General features: G+C 43.3%; 1 protein-coding gene across 1 annotated transcript; it reads left to right on the forward strand.

Annotated features, from left to right (window-relative positions):
* The first annotated feature begins 924 nt into the window (after window positions 1-924).
* Window positions 925-26,823, forward strand: LOC130193204 (hexokinase-1-like). The gene is made up of 21 exons (XM_056413635.1): window positions 925-1,272; window positions 6,807-6,969; window positions 8,023-8,171; window positions 8,256-8,375; window positions 8,900-8,995; window positions 9,087-9,186; window positions 9,840-10,023; window positions 11,026-11,181; window positions 11,302-11,389; window positions 11,694-11,839; window positions 16,163-16,355; window positions 16,447-16,558; window positions 16,916-17,064; window positions 18,594-18,713; window positions 18,890-18,985; window positions 19,071-19,170; window positions 19,248-19,431; window positions 19,566-19,721; window positions 22,878-22,965; window positions 23,735-23,880; window positions 24,997-26,823. Exons 1-21 carry the CDS (start codon window positions 1,210-1,212, stop codon window positions 25,142-25,144), a joined length of 2,757 nt encoding a protein of 918 aa, XP_056269610.1. The 5' UTR covers window positions 925-1,209; the 3' UTR covers window positions 25,145-26,823.
* Window positions 26,824-26,826: the final 3 nt, after the last annotated feature.

A 26,826-nucleotide genomic window follows, 5' to 3' on the forward strand; every position in this document is an offset into this window, starting at 1 on the left:
GTTCATGCTTAATACCAATTATTCATTGAATATGTTGTGACTCTGTAACGCTGTTCATTCTGTACACATGACATCTATTGCTTGTGTCCATCCGGGGAGAAGGATCCTCTGTTGCTTACCTGAAGCTGTCTTCCCTTTGTTCCCCGTGAAAATGTCTCCTGAGGTCGTGGGTGATGGATGTCATATGTGTACAGATTGTAAAGCTCTCTGAGGCAACATCTGTGATATTGGGCTATATAAAATAAACTGAATTGGATTAATAAACCAAACATGTCTTATTGAAATTGCTTGTTTTATCCAAAAAACCCAACACACTTTAAACTTGTGTCCACATTGGTCCGAGGATGAAATACACTTAAAGAACCCCTGTCTTCACACAGACAGCAGCCAATAAAGCCAGAATAGTTTTCAGACATGGTGCCGGCCTCGGCTCAGGTGTCGATGACCTTCCCCGACATTCAGAACTGTACCAGTGTTGTAAATAAAACCTTTTCTTTCATCTAACATCAAACGGTCGCTCCTCTTAAGCAGAATGACACTCTGGTGTAAAGCTATAAAGTATTTAAACTACTAGTATGACTATGTGAGTTCTTCTTTTTTTTTTTCCAATGCACGCTGTTTGGTCTGTAACTTTATCACTTCCTTGAAATAGTAAACCCCAAATTGTCTCCTCGCCTCCCTTCCCTCTTCCTCCCTCTGTCCCTCCCCTTTTCTTTCTTCCTCCTCCTCACAGAGTTTGCTTCCCAGGCGTCACCGTGCGCAGCCAATCACAGACGCGGTCACTCGCATTGTAACCAATGAGCTCAGAGGTAGTGGGCGGAGCTCACGTTAGGGCCCGCCCAGTTTCTCTCTCACTCTTTCTCTCGCTCTGTCTCTATTACTCTCACTCTCTCTCTGCCTCCTGCAGCTAAACTTGCGGTCTCGCTCGTGCTTCCTGGCTTCACTCGCATGCTCAGAGAAAGAAGAAGAAGAAGAAGCGTTTCAGCCGCGTGAAGAAGCTTTGTCTATTTTAAACCTCACCGGATTGTACTCAGGATATTTGTGTAGCTCTCGCGCTGCGTGGGAGGTTGTGTGTACAAGCTAAAGCCAGCGCAGAACTTGAGTTGCTTTGTTTGACCTTTTTAATTGTTAGGATTTTAGCCAAAAGGTGGTCGTGACAGAGAAAGGGAGAGAGTCTGCATGTGTGTGTGAGAGAGCAATAAGACCAGGATGATTGCGGCCCAGCTACTAGCCTATTACTTCACTGAACTCAAGGATGATCAGGTCAAAAAGGTGAGTGCTTTCTGCTTCTTCTGGCTCCATAATAATAAAAAACATGCTTGTATGAGGAAGACTGAGGAAGACAAGCTGAGGTGGAGAGGAGAGGGGAGGAGAACATGTGTGTAGAGGTCATTGAGTTGACTCATACTGGCATCATCAGAACTTTGCTCAAAGATCAGAGTTTTCAAGTGCAGTGCACGTCAGGAAGTTGGGATAAGTGTCTATAAGGAAGGGAGTAAAACATGTGAGTGAAGTGCAGTGGTCATTTTTGACTGAGTTTTTATTTAAATTGACCTGGCTCCTCAGTGAGACGTGTCAAGCTGCACGGGGGGGTGTTTGTGTAGTGAGACGTGACGTACAGGTTGTTGCCAGGAAGTACGTTTTGAGAGGTGTGGCGAAGATTGAGCTAATAGTAAAATGACATCATCATGAGCAGAGAGACCAGAAGGTCGAGGTTACAAGAAAGAGCAAAGTTATGTTTGGGGTCACAGAGTTTCTTTCATGCTCTGGTTAATATGATACTTGCACTTCTGTGTTTACCCTTAAAAAAAAGTCCCTAGAGTGGATTATTGTTGCTTCTTTTGGTAGATTTGAACATCTAAAAACGTGTTCACGGTGAAAGAGGAGAAGCGACATGAGCGCCATGAATGTGTGTCTGATTATTATTATTATTATTATTCATAACTTCTCAGGTGAGCAGCCTCCACTGTGCAACCTCGGATGCAAGTGTGTGTGTGTGTGTGTGCGTGTGCGTGATTGTGTGTGTGTGTGTGGCAAAAGAAACTGAGCTTTTCCAGTCACTCAGATCAAAACAGTTCACAGTTCTTTTTGATTGAATTTGCCATTAAGTATCAAACAGAGCTCCATCCTGTCAACAAATGGTGTCCCATAAAGTATAACTGTGTCTGAGGAAGTTAAAATACTGTCGGACCCATTTGTGTCATCTTATTTGTCCTTGTTAAGATATTTCCCCTCACTAATATTCTGTTCACATTGTGTTTTAAATGTGTATTTAGTCCAAAGCCGTGTCTCCACAAGTGTCATCAACATGGCACAGGGTCCCTTTAAGGTCGCTCCCTGATGAGGTCACACATCATCACCGGCTGTATGTTCTGCTTCATACGCTGATCTCTGAGTTCACAGCCTCGTTCCTTCATTTCCTTCTCGGTAGGGAGCCACTTTTTCGCAGTCTGGTTACATCTTTATTCACACAAGGCGCTCGACAAAGCCGTCATTCCCAGATGTGCCGAATTTACATCTGTAAAGGTAAAAGGCAAATTGTCAGCAGCCAGGATATGACACAGGACAACACATCTCCCTCCCTCTTTACACGCCTGCGCTCTTCCTCTCACTGCCTCCATAAAATAGGCCAGCTTTGAACCATGTGATCATAGATGACAGGAGGAAGGCTTACACACACACACACACACACACACACACACACACACACACACTGTGCCAGGTGTGTCGCTATCGTGTAGGTAACGTATGATCCCGCCTCATGTGTGGCACCTCGATGTCAACTTCTCTAGTTGGAAAATTGTGAAACATGCACACAGGATTTAAACAACAAAAAGTGAAAGTTTACACATAATCAATGAATTTATGTGGATTCAGACAAACTCTGTGGCTGCAATCGGCTGAGTGCGTCGCCACTTTACTCCATCCACTGCAGTGTCCTTGCATGTACTCTTTTGATACACGGTGTGCTGTTAGCGGGCATCCAAAGGTGTGTGTGTGTGTGTGTGTGTGTGTGTGTGTGTGCGCGTAGGAGAGGGCAGTGTAAAGGACAGTATTTTTCCACATGGCACGGATGTGTGCACAACATTGGTTTCAGTGCTTCCTTAACCCACCTCCCAGTGATTAGGAGAGAAAGGCATTTTTGGGAAGAGAAATGCAAACAGACAAGAAAGAGAGAAGAAGAAAAGAGAGAGAGAGAGTATGTGTGTGATCCTAGCTTCAGGCGAAGCCAGATAAACGTGTGTCAGAGGTGTGTTGAGGGAAAACATGGCCTTTAGAGATTCATCTGTTGACTCGCACACCACATAGGCCTCATTTCATCTTCATCAGGACATGTCTCTCCTCAACATTAATGGAGAAAGTAGAAGCTTCTATTGTGGTTTTTAAAAAACTCTACAATTTGATAAAGATGATTCATGTGCACAATATTTTCTGTATTCACGTGATGTTTCGGAATCCACAGCGGAGATCCAAGCTGTGAGATCACATGATGTCGTGCTTTTAATAAAATGGGGTGCTGAGTCATTGATGGTAATTTTTTTTCATCCTGCAGCAAGAATTGACTCGGAGGCTTTCTCGTAGTTCCATGTGGAGAATCATGGACAATGCCTGCTTTTAATCTGCCCCTCTGTAACGCATGAGGAGTGGGCTACAGCTTTCTAACTCCACACCTCCAGGTGTCTTTCTATTCTCAATATTGTAGTCTCCAGCCACATTGATTAGATTTCTCTGTTATTTCTGAAGATACAAAAGGCTTCATACATTTCTTTGAACAGGGTGTAGGGCGAACGTGGGTCAGTAGTTAGCAGGTCTGTCTTTCAATCAGGGGGTTGGCGGTTCAATCCCCGCCCTGGTCGATGTGTCCTTGAGCAAGACACTTAACCCTGAATTGCTCCCTGTAGCTGTGTCTACGTTGTATGATTGTAAGTCCCTTTTTGGATAGCAGCGTCGGCTAAATGAATCGTAATGTAGTACCACCCATAAACAGACATTGATGTGTGAAAGCAGTGGGGTCATTTGTGATGAAACATAATGATGGAAAGATTCCCTAAGGAAGTGAGCTCAAGTTAAGAAATGCAAGTTTAATTAAAAAATATATTTTCTATTTACTCTTTCAGTGATTATCAATTTAATGTTGACACATTTGAGACGTGAAGAAAAACCTTGAGGGTTACCTTGGATGAGAGCCTCTCCTGACCGGAGGCCTCGGTGTTTGTCTGCTTCTCAGCACATCATCAAACACATCGGGGTTGGAGGCAGCTGGATGAACTCAACCACAAGTACAGACTGCACAGCGCTGCAGACGAGAGTAATGATTCCCAATGGAATCCCCAGTACTGGAAACCATTTGAGATGACAGGGATGCATATCCAATTTCATTATCGCAAATAAATAGAGGTGGCAATGTGTGTCAGTTCAGGACAATGCAAACTTGGGAGAAAAGCTTTTCTTATTTACTGTGGATCTCTAGTCCTTATTTGGCCATTAGTTAGAATTGTTATCACTTAAAAACCATATCTGTAAATATTACAAATGGTATATTTTCAACCAAAACCCATTCTAAAGCGTCATCAGAATATTTCTCCTAAATACTATCGCATTCTGAGTGCATTTAGTGTGTAGTCGTGACAGGAACACGGTGCTGCTGTATTTGTGTGCATCGCGAAAGAAATAGAGCGGAGAAAAATAGTGGTTTGAGTGTGTGTGTTTATGGAGTAATTTAAATATCAGATGCTAAGGGTAGGCTGGCGTGTCATGAGGGTGAGGCCTTGTTAAGCACCAACATGTCGGTGCTGGTAAAATATCTCCTCAAACCAAACTCAAGTATTTGACTGGTTCAATGAAGGTGAAAGGTGACATGTAGTCAGCCGTTGGCTCCTCTGTCACAAGAGCACTAATGAGCTTTCATCCCAGAGGCAGACTCCACATTTAGCCAGAATATAGGGAATGTAACACGTTAGCAGCTGGACAGTGCGGCTCACATGTATGTTCCTCGTTCTCCATGTTGACCCACCACAACTTGTTTATACTCTTTAAACCCGGCTGCATGGTCAAACCGCAGATCAATAAGCCCCGTCTCCGTGTCAGATCCTATTTAATGTACGATGAAAGCAAAATGTACCCCTTAAAACGGCAGAAAACACATATGTTCATATCAAAAACTGAGCATATTTCATTGCCATTTTTATTTTGAATAGACAAAATCCAAATGGGATTTTATGATCAGTGAAATCTGCTGATGGTGATCTTTGTCAAAAAACACTTATTTGTCTTAATGCGATCTATTTCTATGGTCGGGAGAGGTTCAGTACACTCACACCCAAACTGCCGTTGTCCTGAACCAGTTACCAACGGCCAGAGCTGTAGAGGAAATTAATGTGTGATTACTAAAACAGGAAGTTCCTCTTTACAATGCTATACTCGCAAATTATCCCACGGTTGTCACAGATGCATACGCGTGGGCGACTGTGGGTCCGTCTTTCAATCGGCGGTTCAATCCCCGCCCTCGTCGACGTGTCCTTGAGCAAGACACTTTACTCTGAGTCGCTCCTCGTAGCTGTGGCTACGGGGTATGAATGTAAGTCGCTTTGGATAAAAGCGTCAGCGAAATGAAATGTAATAACGTAATAATGTAATGTGGTACAAACGTGTGTGATTGATGAGTCATGTGAGCATGTTTGTGTGAACTTTTATTTCATACATCTCAAATATTCTGGTCGTCATTGTTAGGAAGCTGATGATGATCCGTTTACGGGTTAACTTGCTCAACTACACTGTCATGCTTTACAAAGCACGCTGTGACGGACATGGCATTTGACCAGAGTGACTCTGTGTGTGATAAAGTAGGTCTTTGCTTCATTGTAGAGTGTGATGCAACAATGGATTTCACCAGGATTGTTTAACATCCTGTTCCTGAAAGGCCAGACAGTTTACAGAGTGAGCAAGCGGCATGTGCCAGATGTGCTGATAATAACTGCAAGGCACACCTATTTAGTTTCACTTGACCTCATCTTTGTCATACCCATAATAAAGTCACACGGAGGCCTTGATAACAGCACCGAGGAAGTATCCTGTACTTCCTGGACTCGCCGTGTGTCACACTGATGAAGCTGCGCTTTTCATTAGATATCGACTGTGCAATACCACCACACTATGAATCAAAGAACTGCCCAGAGTTTCACAGCCACATCAACATAGTTATATTGTTTTGTGGCTCTGATTACCTTCGCATTGAAATTGCGGACGGTAATGTTTTGATCGCCGTGTATTTATTTATTTATTTATTTGTATGCGTGTTACTCGCATAACACAAAAAGTATTAAACCGAATCGCATGAAATTTGGTGGGATGATTGGTTATTATCCGGGGACCATTTGATTAGATTTTGGGATCGATCGGGTCAAAGGTCAAGGTCATGAAAAGGTCAAAATCTTATTTTTACCATAATACACAATTTATATCCAATTGGCATGCAACTAATGCCAAAATGTTCATAATTCAATGCCCAATCTTGTGATATGCGAAGGTATGCGCTCTACTGAGTGCCCGTTCTCGTTCATTTATGTTAAAGAAGACCTTCGTCCAGGAAGTGGATTATCGTCATGGATGACTAAGATCAGTTGGTTGTACTGTATGTTCTGCATCATCATATTTACAGATAATAAAGACTGTCATTACCAAAGGGGATGGTGATGTGTGTATCGATGGATATTCATTACAGTGTTGCTGTGGTCACAGGTTTCTGAGGATTTCTTTTTAAGATTAGGAAGATTAATGGCTCTATCATTGTGTCTGATTATTTTCAGATTGATAAGTACCTGTACTCCATGCGCTTCTCTGATGAGACGTTAAAGGAAATCACGCAGCGGTTTCGGAGGGAGCTGGTCAAAGGCCTGTGCCGGGACACCAACCCCACTGCCGCGTTGAAGATGCTGCCAACCTTTGTGCAGTCAATCCCCGATGGCTCAGGTTAGTACATCCAACCCAGGTTTTAATCACGGTTGGATTATCTGAACTCCTTCAAGTCAAGCCGTGACTTGATGGAGGCTCTGATACCGATATGAAATCGGTATCAGAGCAAGTTTGCTGATTTTATCACTGTATGAATGCGTGACAACAAAGGTAAGACACCGTGAAGAGCAACACAGCATCCTTTCTACACAACAGAGGTTTCTCTTTACACCACTTTAAAAATATATTAACACACTAGTACACACTATCTTCTTTTTTGGTAGACACACTTTACAATCTCACAACTAGTCGTTGCTGAAACATCTGTTTCATTGAAACAATCAAATACAATTAAACGATGTAATCCAACATTTTCAGAAAGTATATTTCTTGATAAATTCTTGACCGGCTGCCATGAAACATTTAATCATCACATAACTCAATAACCAATAACCACACGAATGATCAGTCAAACATTATTTATATAGATATAATTAATTATATATATTTAATTGAATTATATATAATTAAATATATATATAATTGAATATAGCACCTTTCTGGCACTTCAAAGGGCTTTACAAGAAGTGCAATGTTAATTAAATATCATAGAATAAAATAAATGATCAACAATAAAATGATGGACATTAAAATATATAGAGAACTAAGAATAAGTATAAGCAAACATAGAGTATACACAGCAGCATACAAAAACAACACTGCATGCATGTAATAACACAGACGGTGCAAACCTTCGTATTTACTCTCTTCTATATTGTGTTTGTACGAGTTGGTCGGTGAAGGCTTCAGACCGAAGACGTGACATAACTTCTGAAACGATGTGTGAAGTTATTTTACTGTGGAGTAATCGTGAAAGTTGTATTTTGTTTGCCAAGCTAACAGAAGGGAGACGTGCTGATGATTCATGTCTCCCGGTCTCTGGCCGTTTTGTCAACAATTCCTTTCTTATGTTCCCAACTGCAAAATCAAATTGATCTCACACACACACACTCTTATCTTTCCTCTTCTTGTGTCTCCTCGTCTTCCCCCTTTTGTTTTCTGACTCGACAGAGAAGGGAGACTTTATCGCGTTGGACTTGGGCGGCAGCAACTTCCGGATCCTCCGTGTCCGAGTGAGTCACGAGAAGAAGCAGACCGTCCAGATGGAGAGTCAGATCTACGACACGCCAGAAGACATCATTCACGGCAGCGGAACGAGAGTAGGTTTATACTGAAACACACACACACACACACAGTCCAGCTCAAGCTGAGACTCCCTCTCCCTCTCTCTCCCTGTGTTCCAGCTGTTCGACCACGTTGCAGAGTGTCTCGGTGACTTTATGGAAAAACACAACATCAAAGACAAGAAACTCCCGGTTGGGTTAACCTTCTCCTTCCCCTGCCGGCAGACTAAACTAGATGAGGTGAAACAAATACTTCCCATTTATTATTATTACCTTCGCGTAAGGTAATGTTTTGATCGCCGTGTATTTATTTATTTGTATGCGTGTTACTCGCATAACACAAAAAGTATTAAACCGAATCGCATGAATTTTGGTGGGATGATTGGTTATTATCCGGGGACCATTTGATTAGATTTTGGGATCAATCGGGTCAAGGTCATGGAAAGGTAAAAATCTTCTTTTGACCATAGCACGGTCAATTTTTATCCAATTGGCATGCAACTAATGCCAAAATGTTCATAATTCAATGCCCAATCTTGTGATATGCGAAGGTATGCGCTCTACCGAGTAACCATTCTAGTTATTATACTATTATTATTATCTTTTAGTCAAATATGTGACGATTACCATGCAGTGCATTAGCATCCTGAGTTTCCGCAGTTGTAATGGAGGCCCGATCCACAAGTGTGTCTCCATTAAGTAGCACATCTGTCTCTTCTTCCTTTCTTCACTTCTCTCTCTCTCTCTCTCTGTGTTGTTTTCAGGGCTTTCTGATCACCTGGACAAAGCGTTTCAAGGCCAGCGGCGTGGAGGGAATGGATGTTGTCAAACTGCTCACGAAAGCCATTAAGAAGCGAGGCGTGAGTCTTATCTTTGGTCTCTTTTGACAAAGTTATCACTTTAATTCAAACGGGGATGCAGAATGGCACAGACGATTTCCATTTGTTTCAGGACTATGACGCCGACATCATGGCGGTAGTGAACGACACCGTGGGAACAATGATGACATGCGGTTTCGATGACCAGCGCTGTGAAGTTGGCATTATCATCGGTACGACAACAATGTGCATAACAATGGTCAAAGAGTGGAGTAGCATTGTTCAAGTGAAATGGAGTTCAGTGCTCCAACCGGAGAAGCAGAATATAGATGATTAAACGGATGTACACTACCGTTCAAAAGTTTGGGGTCATCCAGACAATTTCGTGTCTTCCATGAAAACTTACACTTTTATTTATCAAATGAATTGAACAGTTCATAGAACATATAGTCAAGACATTGACAAGGTTAGAAATAATGATTAATATTTGAAGTATTAATTTTGTTCTACAAACTTCAAGCTCAAAGGAAGGCCAGTTGTCTAGCTTATATCACCAGCATAACTGTTTTCAGCTGTGCTAACATAATTGCACAAGGGTTTTCTAATCAGATATTAGTCTTCTAAGGCGATTAGCAAACACAATGTACCATTAGAACACTGGAGTGATCGTTGATGGAAATGGGCCTCTATACACCTCTGGAGATATTTCATTAGAAACCAGACGTTTCCACCTAGAATAGTCATTTACCACATTAACAATGTATAGTGTATATTTTTGATTCATGTTATCTTTATTGAAAGAACAGTGCTTTTCTTTGAAAAATAAAGACATTTCTAAGTGACCCCAAACTTTTGAACGGTAGTGTATGTATTTCTCTTTGTTTAGGTACGGGCACCAACGCGTGCTACATGGAGGAGCTGCGTCACATCGACCTGGTGGAGGGAGACGAGGGCCGGATGTGTGTGAACACCGAGTGGGGAGCCTTCGGAGACGACGGCAGGCTGGAGGACATCAGGACGGAGTTCGACAAAGAGATCGACCGAGGCTCTCTCAACCCCGGCCAACAGCTGTACGTCAAAACAACACGAGTACACCGACGGCTTTTGTCCACGTCTTATTCATGTTCATCTTTTTAAGCCGCGAAGGAACCAAATAACCTGGCAGATGATGAGCTGTCAGTAACTCAATCAGCTGTTTCCACTGCTGGAGTCACATGTGATTTTTAGGGTTACCAAAATATTGGACATACACTACCGTTCAAAAGGGGTCACCCAGACAATTTCGTGTTTTCCATGAAAACTCACATTTTTATTGATTAAATAAATTGCAAAATGAATAGAACATTTAGTCAAGACATTGAGAAGGTTAGAAATAATGATTTTGTTCTTCAAACTTGTCGCTCAAAGGAAGGCCAGTTTTATAGCTTCTCTCACCAGCATAACTGTTTTCAGCTGTGCTAACATAAAAAGGGTTTTCAAGGGTTTTCTAACCCTCCATTAGTCTTCTAAGGCGATAACACAATGTACCATTAGAACGCTGGAGATGGGCTTCTATACACCTATGTAGAGATTTCATTAAAAACAGACGTTTCCACCTAGTATAGTCATTTACCACATTAACAATGTATAGAGTATTTCTGATTAATTTAATGTTATTTTCATTGAAAAAAACAATGCTTTTCTTTGAAAAATAAAGACATTTCTACGTTGTTTTCTTTCTTTCTAAGTGACCCCAAACTTTTGAACGGAAGTGTACCTCAGGAGGTAGAGCGGTTATCTACTAGGAAGGATGTGGTTGTGGCCCCTGCGGTCTACATGTAAAAATACAAAAATATCCTAGCAAGATCCTGAACCCCATATTCCTGAGTGGAGCTGAAGTCTGAACAGCCACACTATGAGAATAGCAGCATCTGAATCAGCATAATAAATAATTTGTCATGAAATTGCAATAAAAGGGTATAAAAGATTCAGTTGCTAAAAACTCATCTAGTGCCATCTTTAACTATTAGAAACGGTAATTAATTGGTAACCAAAATAATCCCCAAACTAATTTCTTCTCTCTCACCGTGTAGATTTGAGAAGATGGTCAGCGGTATGTACATGGGGGAGCTCGTTCGTCTCATCCTGGTGAAGATGGCCAGAGAAGGCATGCTGTTCGAGGGAAAGATCACCGCCGAGCTCCTCACCAAGGGGAGGATTGAGACCAAACACATCTCAGCCATAGAGAAGTAAGTCACACGACATGTAAATAACTTCTTAACCCAGTAGATTAGATAAAACGACATCACAACACTTTAAATGATATATAATCCCAGCTCATCATTGCGCTTGTGTCTTTCCTGTTTTAGGAGTAAGGAGGGGTTGACCAGGGCCAGAGAGACTTTAATCCGACTTGGATTGGAGCCCTCAAATGACGACTGCATCGCCGTGCAGCATGTGCGTGTTGTTGCTAAAATAGCATTTTAATCTTGTGAATCCCTCTTTTCGGCGATGCCGCTTCATGTAGTTATCAAACCAACTATTTAAAGCAAATAGGAAGACGGAATTAAATACATTCTAACAGTATTTGTGTATTTCGGCATTTCTATTTTTGTAATCGCAAACACGATCATGTAAATTTATACCGGCATGTATTTTGTCAACATATCTGAGATCTACGTTGTAGTATCGGGGTAAAACATATTGTTATTCTGCAGTTCACTCGGTTTGGTTTGCTGCTTGAAGACTTTCTCTCCTTCAGGTTTGTGCCATCGTGTCTTTCCGCTCGGCCAACCTGATCGCGGCCGTGCTGGCCGGCATCCTGCTGCGGCTGAAGGAGAACAAGAGCGCGGCCCGTCTCCGCACCACGGTGGGGATCGACGGCTCGCTGTACAAGATGCACCCACAGTGAGTACAGCTCAGATTCAAGATATTTACATACAGCAGATTCACCTAATTTTTTTACATTGAACCTACTATACACCGAGGAAAAGTTTTTTTAAAGAAAATAATCCCATCACCAATATGTCCCCTTTGTACAGGAGGACATGTGGGCTCTTTCATGCACATGTTTTGGTTATGTAAAGAAGTAACCCTTTTTCGGAAAATGGTTTCTTTCTTTTTGACTGAAAGATACTGGATTATGTAATTCCATGCGCTCCTGCTGTGCTGCTTTTAAAAGATCTCTCCACACTGGACTTATCACAAACACAAAGACGCACCTTATTAACCGGCCTGACAGCCGCAAAAATAATGCTGGCAATGTGATGGAGTCCCCTGCACTCTCTTACGAAACCCCAGTGGTTAGCTAGTGACCTTGATGTAGTGAATATGGAACTTCCAATAGCCAGAATACATGGTGCTTAAGAAAGAACCATCTTATCCTGGTCCACGGCTTGAAGCAAAATTCAACAATATATATAATTGTAATATAATATAATACATTCTCTTGTATCATATATGGAAATGTATGAGGGGGGTGGGGGGTGGGCATCGCCAACAGTGGGAGGGGGGTAAATTAACAGTATTTATGTGTGTGTATATCAGAATCAGAATCAGAAACAGTTTTATTGCCAGGAATGTTTACACAAACAAGGAATTTTTTTTGGTGGAAGGTGCAACATTTGGACATGACAAACAAACAACAATCAACACGACAGAAAGACAACAAATAATGTGAAAGTGTTTGGGTGTGTGCTTCAAGTGGTGTGTTTTAGTTAAAAGTGTATGTTACGCGTGGCGTGTGTTTAAGTTAAAGTGCATGCAAATAAAGTGGCATGTGTGGAGGAGGCCTCAAGTTAAAGTGCATGTTAAAGTGACGTGTGTGGAGGAGGGAAGAAGAAGGAGGAGGGAGGAGGAGTGAGGAGGAGGAAGAGGAAGGAGCGGGAAGAAGGAGGAGAGAGGAAGGTGGAAGAAGAGGTGGTAGTCCTGGGGGTGACAGTCAGTCAGTCCCGGGTTCCATTGATGAGCCCGACTGCCGACGGAAAAACTTTGGTGTGGCGGGTGGTCTTTGTCATGATGGACGCAGCCTCCTCCCGAGGAGGGACTCGAACAGGGAGTGTCCAGGGTGGGAGGGGTCAGCGACAATCTTTCTGGCCCGCTTCAGTGACCTGGAAGTGAACAGGACCTGGAGGGAAGGCAGATTGCAGCCGATAACCCTCTCGGCCGTGCGGATGATGCTCTGCAGCCTGCACTTGTCTTTGGCTGTGGCTGCAGGGTGCCAGACGGTGATGGAGGAGCAGATGATGGACTCAACGATGGCCGTGTAGAATTGTACCATCATTCTCCCTGGCAGGTTGAATTTCCTCAGCTGCCTCAGGAAGAACATCCTCTGCTGGGCCTTCTTGGTGATGGAGCCGATGTTCAGCTCCCACTTGAGGTCCTGGGTGATGATGGAGCCCAGGAAGCGGAGGGACTCCACAGCGTCGACGGGGGAGTCACACAGGATGAGAGGGGCGGGTGGGGCTGCATTCCTCCTGAAATCCACAACCATCTCCACTGTCTTCAGAGCATTGAGCTCCAGGTTGTTCTGGCTGCACCAGGTCACCAGGTGGTCAGTCTCCCACCTGTAGGCGGTCTCGTCCCCACCAGAGATGAGCCCAATGAGGGTGGTGTCATCCACGAACTTTATGAGCTTGACGGACTGGTGACTGGAGGTGCAGCTGTTGGTGTACAGGGAGAACAGAAGAGGGAAGAACACAGCCTTGGGGGAACCTGTGCTGGTGGTCCGGGAGCCTGAGACGTGTTTCCCCAGCCTCACGTGCTGCTTCCTGTCGGTCAGGAAGTCTGTGATCCACCTGCAGGTGGAGTCGGGCACGTGCAGCTGGGAGAGCTTGTCCTGCAGCAGGGACGGATGATTGTATTGAAAGCAGAGCTGAAGTCCACAAACAGGATCCTGGCGTAGGTTCCTGGGGAGTCCAGATGCTGGAGGATGTAGTGAAGGGCCATGTTGACTGTGTCGTCTGCAGACCTGTTGGCTCTGTAGGCGAACTGCAGGGGTCCAGGAGTGGGTCGGTGATGGTCTTGAGGTGTGACAGGACCAAGCGTTCAAAGGACTTCATGACCACAGAGGTCAGGCGACGGGGCTGTAGTCATTGAGTCCTGTGATCTTGGGTTTCTTGGGGACGGGTGTGATGGTGGGTGCCTTGTAGCCTGCTGGGACGTGGCATGTCTCCAGGAGGTGTTGAAGATGTCGGTGAACACGGAGACAGCTGGTCAGCACAGTGCTTCAGGGTGGAGGGGGAGACGGAGTCCGGGCCCGCTGCTTTGCGGGGGTTCTGCTTTTTGAACAGCCTGTTGACGTCTCTCTCCAGGATGACGAGGGGCGTCGCTGAGTTGATGGAGGGTGCTCCAGAGGTGTGAGCCCCTGATGGGCTGGGGGAGGGTGGGCTGATGGTCTGTGGCTTGTTGATGGGGCTGTGGGGGATTGTCTCAGGACTGCTCCATTGTCTTTCAAAGCGGCAGTAGAACTCATTGAGCTCGTCTGCCAGAAGCACATTGTTCATGGAGTGGGGTGATTTGGGCTTGTAGTTGGTGATCTGCCTGAGCCCTCTCCAGACAGAAGCAGAGTCGTTTGCTGAGAGCTGCTGTTGCAGTTTCTCAGAGTACAGTCGTGTAGCATCTCTCACCGCCTTGCTAAACCTGTATTTTGACTCTGTGTACAGGTCCTTGTCCCCACTCCTGAATGCCTGGTCCTTCTGCAGTCTTAGCTTCCTGAGCTCCGCTGTGAACCAGGGTTTGTCGTTGTTATAACTCACCCTGGAGCTGGATGGAATACAGCTGTCCTCACAGAAGCTGATGTAGGAAGTTACAGCCTCTGTGTACTCATCCAGGCTGTTGGTAGCAGTCCTGAAGACATCCCAGTCAGTACAGTCCAAGCACGCCCGTAGATCCTCCAGAGCCTCACTGGTCCACTTCTTGAACTTCCTCACCACAGGTTTGCAGAGCTTTAGTCTCTGCCTGTATGAGGGAATCAGATGAACCATGACGTGGTCAGAGTTTCCCAGTGCAGCTCGAGGGATGGCGTGATAGGCCCTGCTGATTGTTGTGTAGCAGTGGTCCAGAATGCTCTTCTCTCTGGTAGGGCATTTAATTAACTGTCTATATTTAGGAGTTCGTGGCTGAGGTTTCCTTTGTTAAAATCCCAGTACAATAACTAAAGAGTCCGGGAAGGTCCGCTCCACACACCGTATCTGTTCGGCGAGGTCCGCTGTGCCTCGTGCACGTTTGCCTCGCGGCATGTAAACTCCGGCCAGGATGAATGAAGCGAACTCACGTGGGAGTAGAAGGGTTTGCAGTGAATGATAAAAGATTCCAGGTCCGGCGAACAGTGCTGTAGAATCACCGTTACGTCGTTGCACCAGCCGTTGTTGAGGTAAAAGCAGATTCCTCCACCCTTTGTTTTTCCGGAGAGCTCCGTGACCCGGTCCGCTCGGAACAGCTGGAAGCCAGCGAGCTGGGCGCAGAATCTGGTATCGATCCACTTAGCCATCATTCCGTTAAGCACAGGACGGAGGATGAGGAGAAGTCTCTGTCTCTCCCCACCAGCAGCTGGAGTTCGTCCAGTTTGTTGCACAGTGAGCGGACATTTGAGAGAAATATGCCCGGCAGCGCTGTACGAGATCCCCGTTTCCGTAGCCGCATAAGCGCCCTGAACGCTTTCCCTCTCCGGCGTCTCACCGCGTGGGCGAAGGTGAGCACACCTTTTACAAAAATGTCCAGTAACTCCACAGAAGTTAAAAACGTTGGAAATAAATCCGCTGGAGTTGTTCCCCTGATGTTCATGAGCTCTTCTCTGGTGAAAGAGCTCCGGGAATCACAGCAGAAAACAGTATTTAAGACGAAAACAACAAAAAACATCGCGCACCAACGCACCATATATTAGGGTATGCAGGTATGTGCATATATATGTTAATATGTGTGCAGGTTTTTGCATGGCTACCCGTATTTATATATATTTATATATATATATATATATATATTCTTCTTTATTTATTCATAATTTTTTAAATGTTTTTTGTCTGAGTACCTTTTGTATACGTACAAGGTGTACATCTTTTTCTTTGCATATGCATATCTCGAAAACCAGTAAAAGATTTGATCATTAAAAAAAGATATTTACATTTATGCTGTATTACTGTTTTTGATGTCATGGGGAGTTGCGTTTGGAGGTGGCTTTCTTCATATTCTAACCATTTCCCTCCTGAGTAAACTCTCTCGTATTTGTCTCAGATATGCGCGTCGTCTTCACAAGACGGTCCGCCGTTTAGTCCCTGACGCTGATATTCGATTCCTCCTGTCGGAGAGCGGCAGTTCCAAAGGAGCGGCCATGGTGACGGCTGTGGCCTACCGACTCGCCGAACAGTCGCGAGAAATTGCCCAAACGTTGTCCGAATTCCGCCTGACGATTGAACAACTGCTGGAGGTGAGGACGGAGGGATAAAGTAGCGTAGTGTATTTGCATGCGTCGGTTTGTGTGCACCATTCACTGTGTGTTACATCCTAAATTCCTCCAGGTAAAGAAGAGAATGAGGATAGAGATCCAAAATGGCCTTTCAAAGAGCACTCAGGAAGCAGCTACTGTCAAAATGCTGCCGACATTTGTATACAGCACTCCTGACGGCTCAGGTGACACACGCACACGCATACAGAAGCGTATTCACACATTCATTCATCCATACATGCAAACTATTGGCCCCATTCAAAACCTGAGCTTTGTATTTTGTTTTTAATAGAATACAAACATGACCAACAAGAACAATAGTATCATCTAGAGGGTGAAGAAACACACTAAGCAGTGAACGCTATTGAAAGTTTTAGCATACAACTCGTATGGAAAAGGCTTCTCCAAAATGCAGACAAGAATTTTGATTTTCACATTGACATCATAAGCTATACTTTGGTATCTCTGCACAAGGCATATCTCATATCTCCGCTTCCCGTTTAATTTACAGATCCGTTTGTCTGCCCGCTTCATTTTTTCAGAACATGGCGATTTCCTGGCTTTGGATTTGGGAGGAACCAACTTCAGGGTTCTCTTAGTCAAGATTCGCTCTGGCAAGAGGAGAACGGTGGAGATGCACAACAAGATCTACTCTATTCCTCTAGAAGTGATGCAGGGCACGGGAGAGGAGGTGAGGTCCATCATGTCATCCGTTGGTCTGTGTTTAAATGGACAGAAGTCATGCAGACGGTGCTCTCTAGCGAAAGTCAGGGGGGGGGGGGGGGGGGACTTTGAACTTAACCTCCTGTCGGCTCGTTGGTGCTGTAAAGATCGGTGTAGGAGGAGGAGGTCAGGGTTGTGACGCTCGGTGCTAAGTGGATAGGACAGAGGCAGAGAAGAAGGTCGATCGGTCAGAGGAAGACGACAGTCTTTAAAACTTAGATTTGAACTTGTTCACCAGTTGAGGCTAATCCCCTCTGTCCTCATCTCACGCCTCCATGTGTCTCTCTTGCTCCTGAGGTATCCCAACCATACGGCCGGAGTGATACGACCAAAATCTCAATAACAATATTTCAAAATATGCATGTTTTCTGGTCATGCTTTAAATAAATTAATATTCTATATGAGATAATCACATGGTAATCCATAGACATTTTGGTAAGTGTGTGCTTGTTTGAATCAATTCCCAATCATAATATATCGCTGATTCCATTAGAATATGATAAATTATCATATTTAATTATCGGCCAGCCCTAAAGTCCCGAATCAAATCCAAAAGTCCTAAACTTTTAAATCAACTGTTGCTCTTTTTCGGGTTAATGTTCGTTATCTCATGGTTCTCTCCTGCATCCTGATTGGACGTTGTTGAAAATGGATCTGGGTTATTATTACGAGTTATTATTACGTGTATACTAATTGGTATGTGGCACTCTATTTAAATAACATACTTTTTAATCTTTGGGCATGGGGTAAGGTTTTTCAGTACTTTCAAGTCAAAAAGCACAAAACCAAGTGAAGTCACAATTTATGGGTATTAAAGTTTCAAGTCTTTTTTGATTTTGTCAAGTCTAAATGAGACGTCCAACATGTTTTATGTGTACTATACGTTGCATGATATCGTGTCCTCCAGATGGTGGTGTTGTCAGAGAGGATTCACTATATTATTTGGCAATGCATCAAGTTGAAGGTTAAAGGTTGAGCATATGGCTGTGATCTCATAACACGTGTTCATGCATTCACTGTACAGGGACAAATATCTTCTGTGACGTAACTGATGATGATGGGGTGTAATCAGAAGTACAATATGCATGAAAGGCTTAATCCATACTGATCAGGGGAGCAGCACTTTGCTTATCTGTGTGTTCAGTGTTGATTACCTGCTTAATAATAATGGTTGGTGTGAAATGACTGTTGGTAAATGTGTCATTGTATAATTAAACCTCTAAATTATGTAAAGTACAAGGCTGCATCCACAACATTTAATTAATGTGTTCATCCAATCCAACAAAAGGGATTTTTTAAATTTATATATATATACATGCTTGATATTTTTTGTTGCTACTGTATTTCCAGACGTATCTAATCTGATTAATCTGGCGAGTAATCAGAATCAGAGTTTATCAGTAAAATAATTATCACTGGAAACTGAACATGGAGCAGAAATATTTAGAATAAATAAATACTGTCGTTTTGTATGTTGTCACATCTTTCTCCTTCCAGTTGTTTGATCACATTGTGCAGTGCATCAGTGACTTCCTGGACTACATGGGGATGAAGAACACTCGTCTTCCTCTGGGCTTCACCTTCTCGTTCCCCTGCCGACAGACCAGCCTGGATGCTGTGAGTGCAGCTCTTCTTTCCTCTTCTTTCCTCTCTGATACCATGAACTGCCTCTTTCCTCCCTTGTGTGTGTGTGTGTGTGTGTGTGTGTGTGTGTGAACATGTCTGGTCAACATTATACCTGCTCAAAATGAACATGTCAGCCTTGTTTTTGAAATGTGTGTGTGTGTGTGCAGGGCATCCTGGTGACATGGACCAAGGGCTTCAAGGCGACAGACTGTGAAGGAGAAGACGTGGTGGGTCTCTTGAGGGATGCCATCAAGAGGAGAGAGGTAGGATCTGAGGAGCAGCATCGTGCAGTTAGACATGTGTGGACTGGAATCGGGTCATATGATATATCGCGTGTTTCTACTTTAGGAATTTGACCTGGATGTCGTTGCCATAGTGAACGACACAGTGGGAACCATGATCACTTGTGCCTACGAAGAACCCACCTGTGAGGTTGGACTCATCGCTGGTCAGTTTACCTCATACTCACTCTTTAAAAAAAAATATATTCAGTTTGCTGTCCATCTAACGTTCCTGTGATTATAGGCACCGGCAGCAATGCATGTTACATGGAGGAGATGAGGAACATTGAGATGGTCGATGGAGATGAGGGCCAGATGTGTGTCAACATGGAGTGGGGGGCTTTCGGAGACAGCGGTTGCCTTGACGACATTAGGACGGAGTACGATCGCACCGTAGATGACGTCTCCCTCAATGCTGGCAAACAAAGGTTAAAACCCCTCCTCACACACACACACACACACACACACATCACGACAGAAACCATTTATATGACGAATATATATATCACAAATCGCTTCCAATATCTGTGGATTCACGTGCATGTCTTGTGTTTTTTAACAGATATGAGAAGATGTGCAGCGGCATGTATCTTGGCGAGATTGTGCGAAACATCCTAATAGACATGACCAAGAAAGGATTCCTGTTCAGAGGACAGATTTCTGAAACGCTGAAGACCAGAGGCATCTTCGAGACAAAGTTCCTCTCACATATAGAAAGGTAAGAACAATTAAAGCTGCAAGCAGCGTCGAACGGGTCCTCGCTCACCCGCGCCGGTCGGGGGAGCCGGCGAGACGCCGGCCCGCCAGGCCGAGGGCAGGCCAGCCGGTCGGACTCGTCTCGGGCCGCGACTTGTAGCGCGACAAGTTTGGGGCGGATTCGACAAAGTCCAGTTTCGCCACTAGGTGGCGCTTTAACTACGTGAACATATTCATGCGTCGTGTGTCCCTACGTGAAGTAGAGATCACGTCATGTAAATTCAATGTAAAAAAAAAAAGTGATGAAAAAAAACTGCCATGTCTTAGAATCGAACACGCATCTCCAGGTGTCCAGACCAACACTTATCATGGTGAGCTATGAGCCAGCTGGTTTACAGGCAGCCGTAGGAGCTCACATTATTTTGGGCAGAAAAATTTGGTTATTTTACTTCTCAATAGGTGATCAATAGGTGTTCCTCCCAGAAATGTGCTTGTTATTTCGTGTGAATGTGTTCAAGCCTTGACTGGCATCACACATTATTTTTTGGGGAAGTATCGGATGAGTTTAAGCAATAGTTTTTAACATAAAGATATCACAGAAAGTACAAAATTATTGGCAGTAAAAAAACGGAAATTTTCTACCGACGAAAAGTCCGTTTTTTTTCACAGTGTTCATTATTCAAGTCTTGAGATTCTATAAAACTGATTTTTAGCCGATTCTGTTGGCGTTTTGTGGGAGAAATAATCGATGGGGAAAAAGTGGAAAAGGGCCAAATCAAGCAAAAAACGGCAAAAAACGCCAAAAACGGCCAACTTTGGTGAATTATTGTAGCGCCCCCTACGGTTCAAATTGCACGAAATTTGCTGTGAATGTTTCAGGCTCCCTTCTGCACATATCCTGACAGTCTGTTATTTTTTTCTCCCAATAGTGTTGAAGTTATGAGCATTTCAAAACAGGACACGCCCCTAAAATGTTCGTTGGGCCATAGATCCTTACCACAATAATATATTTGGAAAGGGATGATAGATCTTAGATGATGTAGCTTCCATAATCATTATCTCCAATAGGTTTGGTTTGAATTGGTGCTCAATCGTCGGAACAAACGCCTCTGATGTGTTTTTCACCAAAAAAAATATGGTGGAAAATTTAAGTAGGCGGAGCTTAGGGTACTGAGAGGCTTTTTTGTAGAGCAGGTCCAAGTGGACTTGTGAAAAAAAAAGCTAGTCATTTGAACATACTGGGTGAGGGGCGTCGCCGGTCAAATTTACAGGTGGCGCTAGAGAGCAATTTTTTAAAGCCGAATTTCGACGTCGTTGTCATCCGGCTATTTTCACCAAGCCTGACAAGCTTGCCAAATTTGGTGAGTTTTGGGATATGATACATACCCCCAATATGCGCCCAATGTTCAAAAATAAGAAGCGGAATAAGAATTAAAGCTGCAAGCTGCGTCGAACAGGTCTCGCTCACCCACGCCGGTCGGGGCGGCGGGACGCCGCCCGCTCGGCAGGCGCGCGGTCGGACTCGGCTCGGGCCGCGACTTATAACGAGCACGACAAGTTTGGGGCAGATTCGACAAAGTCCAGTTTCGCCACTAGGTGGCGCTTTAACTACGTGAACATATTCATGCGTCGTGTGTCCCTATGTGAAGTATAGATCACCTCATGTAAATTCAATGTAAAAAAATAAATGAAAAAATGCTGCCTTGTCTTGGAATCGAACACGCATCTCCAGGTCTCCAGACCTACACTTAACATGGTGAGCTATGAGCCAACTGGTTTACAGGCAGCCGTAGGAGCTCACATTATTTTGGGCAGGAAAATTTGGTTATTTTACTTTTCAATAGGTGATCAATAGGTGTTCCTGGAAGAAATGTGCTTGTTTCTTCGTGTGAATGTGTTCAGGCCTTGACTGGCATCACACATGATTTTTGGAAGTATTGGATGAGATTAAGCAATAGCTTTTAACATAAAGAAATCACAGAAAGTAAAAAATTATTGGCAGTAAAAAAACGGAAATATCCTACCGACGAAAAGTCCGTTTTTTTCCAGTGTTCATTATTCAAGTCTTGAGATTCTATAAAACTCTTTTACCCGATTCTGTTGGTGTTTTGTGGGAGAAATAACCAATGGGGAAAAAGTGGAAAAGGGGCAAATCAAGCAAAAACGGCAAAAACGCCAAAACAGCCAACTTTGGCGAATTATTGTAGCGCCCCCTACAGTTCAAATTGCACGAAATTTGCTGTAAATGGTTCTGGCTCCATTCTGCACATATCCTGAAAGTCTGTTATTTTTTCTTCCCAAGAGTGTTGAAGTGATGAGCAATTCAAAACTGGACACGCCGCTAAAATGTTCGTTGGGCCATAGATCCTTACCACAATGATATATTTGAAAAGGATGATAGATCTTAGATGATGTAGCTTCCATAATCATTATCTCCAATAGGTTTGGTTTGAATTGGATCCCGTATGTCGACACAAACGCCTCTGATGTGTTTTCACCAAAAAGTATGGTGGAAAATTTAAGTAGGCGGAGTTTAGGGTACTGAGAGGCTTTTTTGTAGAGCAGGTCCAAGTGGACTTGTGAAAAAAAAAGCTAGTCATTTGAACATACTGGGTGAGGGGCGTCGCCGGTCAAATTTACAGGTGGCGCTAGAGAGCAATTTTTGAAAGCCGAATTTCGAGGTCGGTGTCATCCGGCTATTTTCACCAAGCCTGACAAGCTTGCCAAATTTGGTGAGTTTTGGGATATGATACATACCCCCAATATGCCCCCAATGTTCAAAAATAAAAATCCAGAAGAAGAATAATAAGAACTCTAACAATTTCAATAGGTTCCTCTCGGTCAGACTTCGTCTGCCGCTCGGACCCTAATAATAATACCCCTAACAATTTCAATAGGTTCCTCTCGGTCAGACTTCGTCTGTCGCTCGGACCCTAATAATGAGCACTTTGTTTGTGTCTAAAAGTAAATCTGGACTGTTGTCTCCGAGCTGTGAAAGTGATCTTCAGTCCTAGTAGATTACAGCTTATAAACACAGTTTCTTAAAGCATCTGCAATTAATCATCTTTTCTTATTTTGCTGTTTGGATACTCGTGTTCTTTTCCTTTTTTAAAGTTGTTCTTGAGTTAAACGTCTCATCTGCTAATGGCTCCGTCTTTCTGTCGTCGTCTTCCTCCAGTGACAGATTGGCTTTGCTGCAAGTGAGATCCATCCTGCAACACTTAGGGCTGGACAGCACCTGTGAGGACAGCATCATAGTGAAAGAGGTAGGCTACAGCCGTGTGTGTGTGTGTGCACAGCCAACCAATATACAGTATTCAGTAACTTCTTTTAAAACACTTCTTAAAACCCATTTTTATAGAAGAGCTTTTAAGTGATGTCGTCCTTTTATGCAGTACTTTGGTTCCCCTAATTTAGTTTGTCTGTTTTTTATTTTTATTTAATTGTTTTATTTAATATTTGTATCTTACTATTCTATTTCTATTTCTATTTGACTCTCTGTAGAGCACTTTGTACGCTTTGTTTTTAAAGGTGCTAAATAAATAAAGTTGTTATTATTATTATTATAAAACCATAGCACGCCAGCATAATTATTATTTAAGTAGTCTGAAGTTATCATCACAAACTCATGATCCATATTCCACTTCAGATGGATTATGAAGAGAATAAACACCCAGTTAACATTTTATTGGTTACACATACCTATCTATAAACTGCCCATACAGTTCAATCAACACCGTTATAACATAACATCCTTATGAAAGTAAGATTTATTGCGTTAATGTTTTATTAGACTGCATTTGCTTTAGCTAGGTGTACTTAATAAACTGAAATCTGAGTGTAGACATTGGACATTGTTTATACATTATATTGCGCATGCATATGTGACCATACAAGGTCCAGCAGAAACAGACATGTTAAGATTTAGTTCCAATGTTTTCGTGGAGGGTTATGATATTTTCTGGCCGTGCAAACTGTGGCACCGACAGTCTGCTGAGTGTTGTCGTCTCGATAACGGTTTTCATTGTTGTCCAGGTATGTGGGGCGGTGTCACGGCGTGCAGCTCAGCTGTGTGGGGCGGGGATGGCGGCTGTGGTCGATAAGATCAGAGAGAACCGAGGACTGGACCATCTGAACATCACCGTAGGGGTGGACGGGACGCTCTACAAACTACACCCACAGTGAGTCGATCCATCAGAAGCAGAGAAAACGATTCAGTGTCTGAGAAACGGAGACAGGAGGCCAGGCCGTTCTGTCGTGTGGTCCATTGACTCGTCTGAAGGACCTGCGTAGACACTCGTTCATCCTCTTTACACGACAGCTGTATTTGTCATCCCTTAATGAGGAAAATACTCGGCAGCAGACGAGTAAATACAAACACAGGCAGGCTCAACCGGTCGTGGACATGTAGACACACAATGATGAGCTGCAGGTCCTTTAGCTCGACAAATACGTGTCCGTGTGACTCATGATGAACTAATTATGTAGGAGGTGTATTGACAGTTGAGATACCTGAAGTTAAATGAAATCTATTACTCCACCTTCTGTCCTTTTAGCACATGAGATACATAAAATGTCAAATCCTATCATTTTACCATCACTGGCAATATCAATCAATCAATCAATCAATCACACTTTTATTACGGACTCAAGGTCCAGAAAGTACAAAATATAATAAAATACATACAAAACCACAAGTAAAAAACAAAAACAAAAACTATACATGCTTTATAAATAAACAGCTGTACCAGTGTCTCCACAGCTGGGACTGGTAGCGTGTAGTGCTGAATTTTATATATGATAAAAACATGATGATCTCATTTTCGGAGTCATCAACCCGGCAGATATATTTGTACATTAAATTAGATTTCCTTAACCCTCCTGTTACCTTTACATTTATTATCATATTTTACCCTCGGGGTCAATTTGACCCCAGCAATTAAAACCTCCAGAAAATTATTAGAATTAATATTGTTTCCCAAGTTTAAGTGTGAGGTACTTTATGTTTGTTTGTTGACTACCTAAATAGCCCTTTAAATATATGAAAAAGTTGATATTTCTTATATGTTTGACACAGTGAAAAACAGCCTGGGGTCAAATTGACCCCAAAGAACACCGACATTAAACATTGAATGGGGTCAAATTGACCCGAAAGGTAACAGGAGGGTTAATATCCTTCATGCAAGGCTAGAAAAGTTGTTTTTTAACTTGTCAAACATGTACCATGCTGCTCTCGTTCTATTTGGTCCACTCTCCATCACGCCACTGTTTAACATGTTGTCAAATCTTTTGCCCAGTTTCTCGAAGTTCATGCACCAGACGGTAAAGGAACTGGCTCCCCAGTGCAACGTCAACTTCCTGCTGTCGGAGGACGGCAGCGGGAAAGGAGCCGCCCTCATCACGGCGGTGGGCTGCCGCCTGAGACAGGAGCTGAGCAACAAATAGAAAACATCTCTCCTGTCTTGCTTGTTATCTCCCCTCTTTTCTGAGTTTCCCTTGCCTCCTCCCCTTGCCTCCTCCCCGCCTAAAGCCAACCAGCCCAGTCAACGTATCGCGCTCCTCTAGCTGCTTCAGCCCGTCTTCACGGTCCAGAGAGAAGGGGATCGCTTGCTCCGCTGTGTTCGGTCGCCGAGTGTCTGGCACTATGTTGTCGTTAGATTAGATTATGATAACCCATGTAACAATACCCAGACTCTAAAGATTGTTTGTAGTTAGGTTAAACTTATCTCTGCAGATAAGACACACGTTCTACTCTTGTAAAAATAAACATGTACAGGGCAGATAAAACGAGAGTCCACACATGAGCCGTTCATCATCGTCATACGGAGGAGTCCTCTGATAATTGATAACGTCTGTTCCAATGTTCCAAGTACAATAGTTGGAAGACGACTTCCAAAAGCTTTGCGGAGAAACATTGATCCTTGCAACATGTTCGGTTAATGCAGGGACATAAAAACACAGCTTTAGAATGAAAGTTTCCGAAGGCTACATGAAGATGTAAAATGGATGCGCGGTGTAATATGAATGTGTAATGAGATGAATATTTTTGCCTTCAAATTTGTAATATCTTACCCAGATATGATACAATATGTTATACATACATTGTTGCTATTTATTTTATTTTTGTATTGGGAGGTGTTTGAAAAATATTGCCGTTGCAATAACGAGGCTCACAGTGAAAGCCACCTTTTTTTTAAATAAAAATTTTAAAAAAAAGCCCCGGCAGCCATCACCTGCTCTGTGGCGAAGGAGTTATTGCAGCAGGTCGGGGCAGAAAGGTGACACGAGGGACGTCAGCCGTTACATGCTTGCTAAATGTACAGATTCAGACCAAAGTTATCACAGCAATCCTATTCTAATCTAATGTGCAAATCATGTCGTTGGTTCCATCACAACTATCGCTTTTGTTGTTGTTGTTGTCGTATTAAGATGTTCTGGCTACCCTCATCTCAGCGAGACTTACAGGTTACTTAGCAACAGCCGTGATACAGGAATGCGGTGCTATTATAGATGCTGTTGGAACAACAAAGACTGAACTTGGGATAATAATAATAATATTACAGTCGCTGAAACTACTGTTCTGTGGAATTTCAAGATTTTGGGGAATACAGCTTCTCCCTGTACTCATTCACTGTACTCCACATGCGCTTAGAAGGCTCCGGAGGTTGTTTAAGGGAACGACTGTAAGGCTCATTCAAGTAGCACAATTCATGCATTTGTGAATTTATTCGTCAGCATTTTTCGACATGAGACACATTTTCACTGTAGAGGTTGTCGACCTGTTTAATTACTGTTGATGCGGGATGCTACATTTTACAGCCATATTTGTTAACCACAGTTACAATTCTGGCTTTTCGACATATTAACACCAGCCCAAAACTATTACAGTAGTAGTTTAATTTTCATTCCTACGTACTACTCATTACTGCCACGATGAAGAGGGCGAGCCTCTACTGCAGGTCCTGAACTCCTCGGATGTTCCCCAGAGTAGTCGACATGTCTATAGAAGACAGGCCCACATCACACAGACACTTTAAACTCTGCTTCTGTTCACACAACCCAGACTGTATCTGTCCAACACTGTCGATCAATCGGTCACGAAATAAATATACTACCTGTGTCAATCC

This window comes from Pseudoliparis swirei, chromosome 4 (genome assembly GCF_029220125.1).
Source record: "Pseudoliparis swirei isolate HS2019 ecotype Mariana Trench chromosome 4, NWPU_hadal_v1, whole genome shotgun sequence".
Lineage (NCBI taxonomy): Eukaryota > Metazoa > Chordata > Actinopteri > Perciformes > Liparidae > Pseudoliparis > Pseudoliparis swirei.

Coding starts and splice junctions, on each gene's coding strand:
- LOC130193204 (XM_056413635.1), top strand. CDS start 1,210: ATGATTGCGGCCCAGCTACTAGCCTATTACTTCACTGAACTCAAGGAT. Junction 8,376..8,899: donor GGCAGACTAAACTAGATGAG/GTGAAACAAATA, acceptor TGTTGTTTTCAG/GGCTTTCTGATCACCTGGAC. Junction 19,722..22,877: donor TTCCTCTCACATATAGAAAG/GTAAGAACAATT, acceptor GTCTTCCTCCAG/TGACAGATTGGCTTTGCTGC.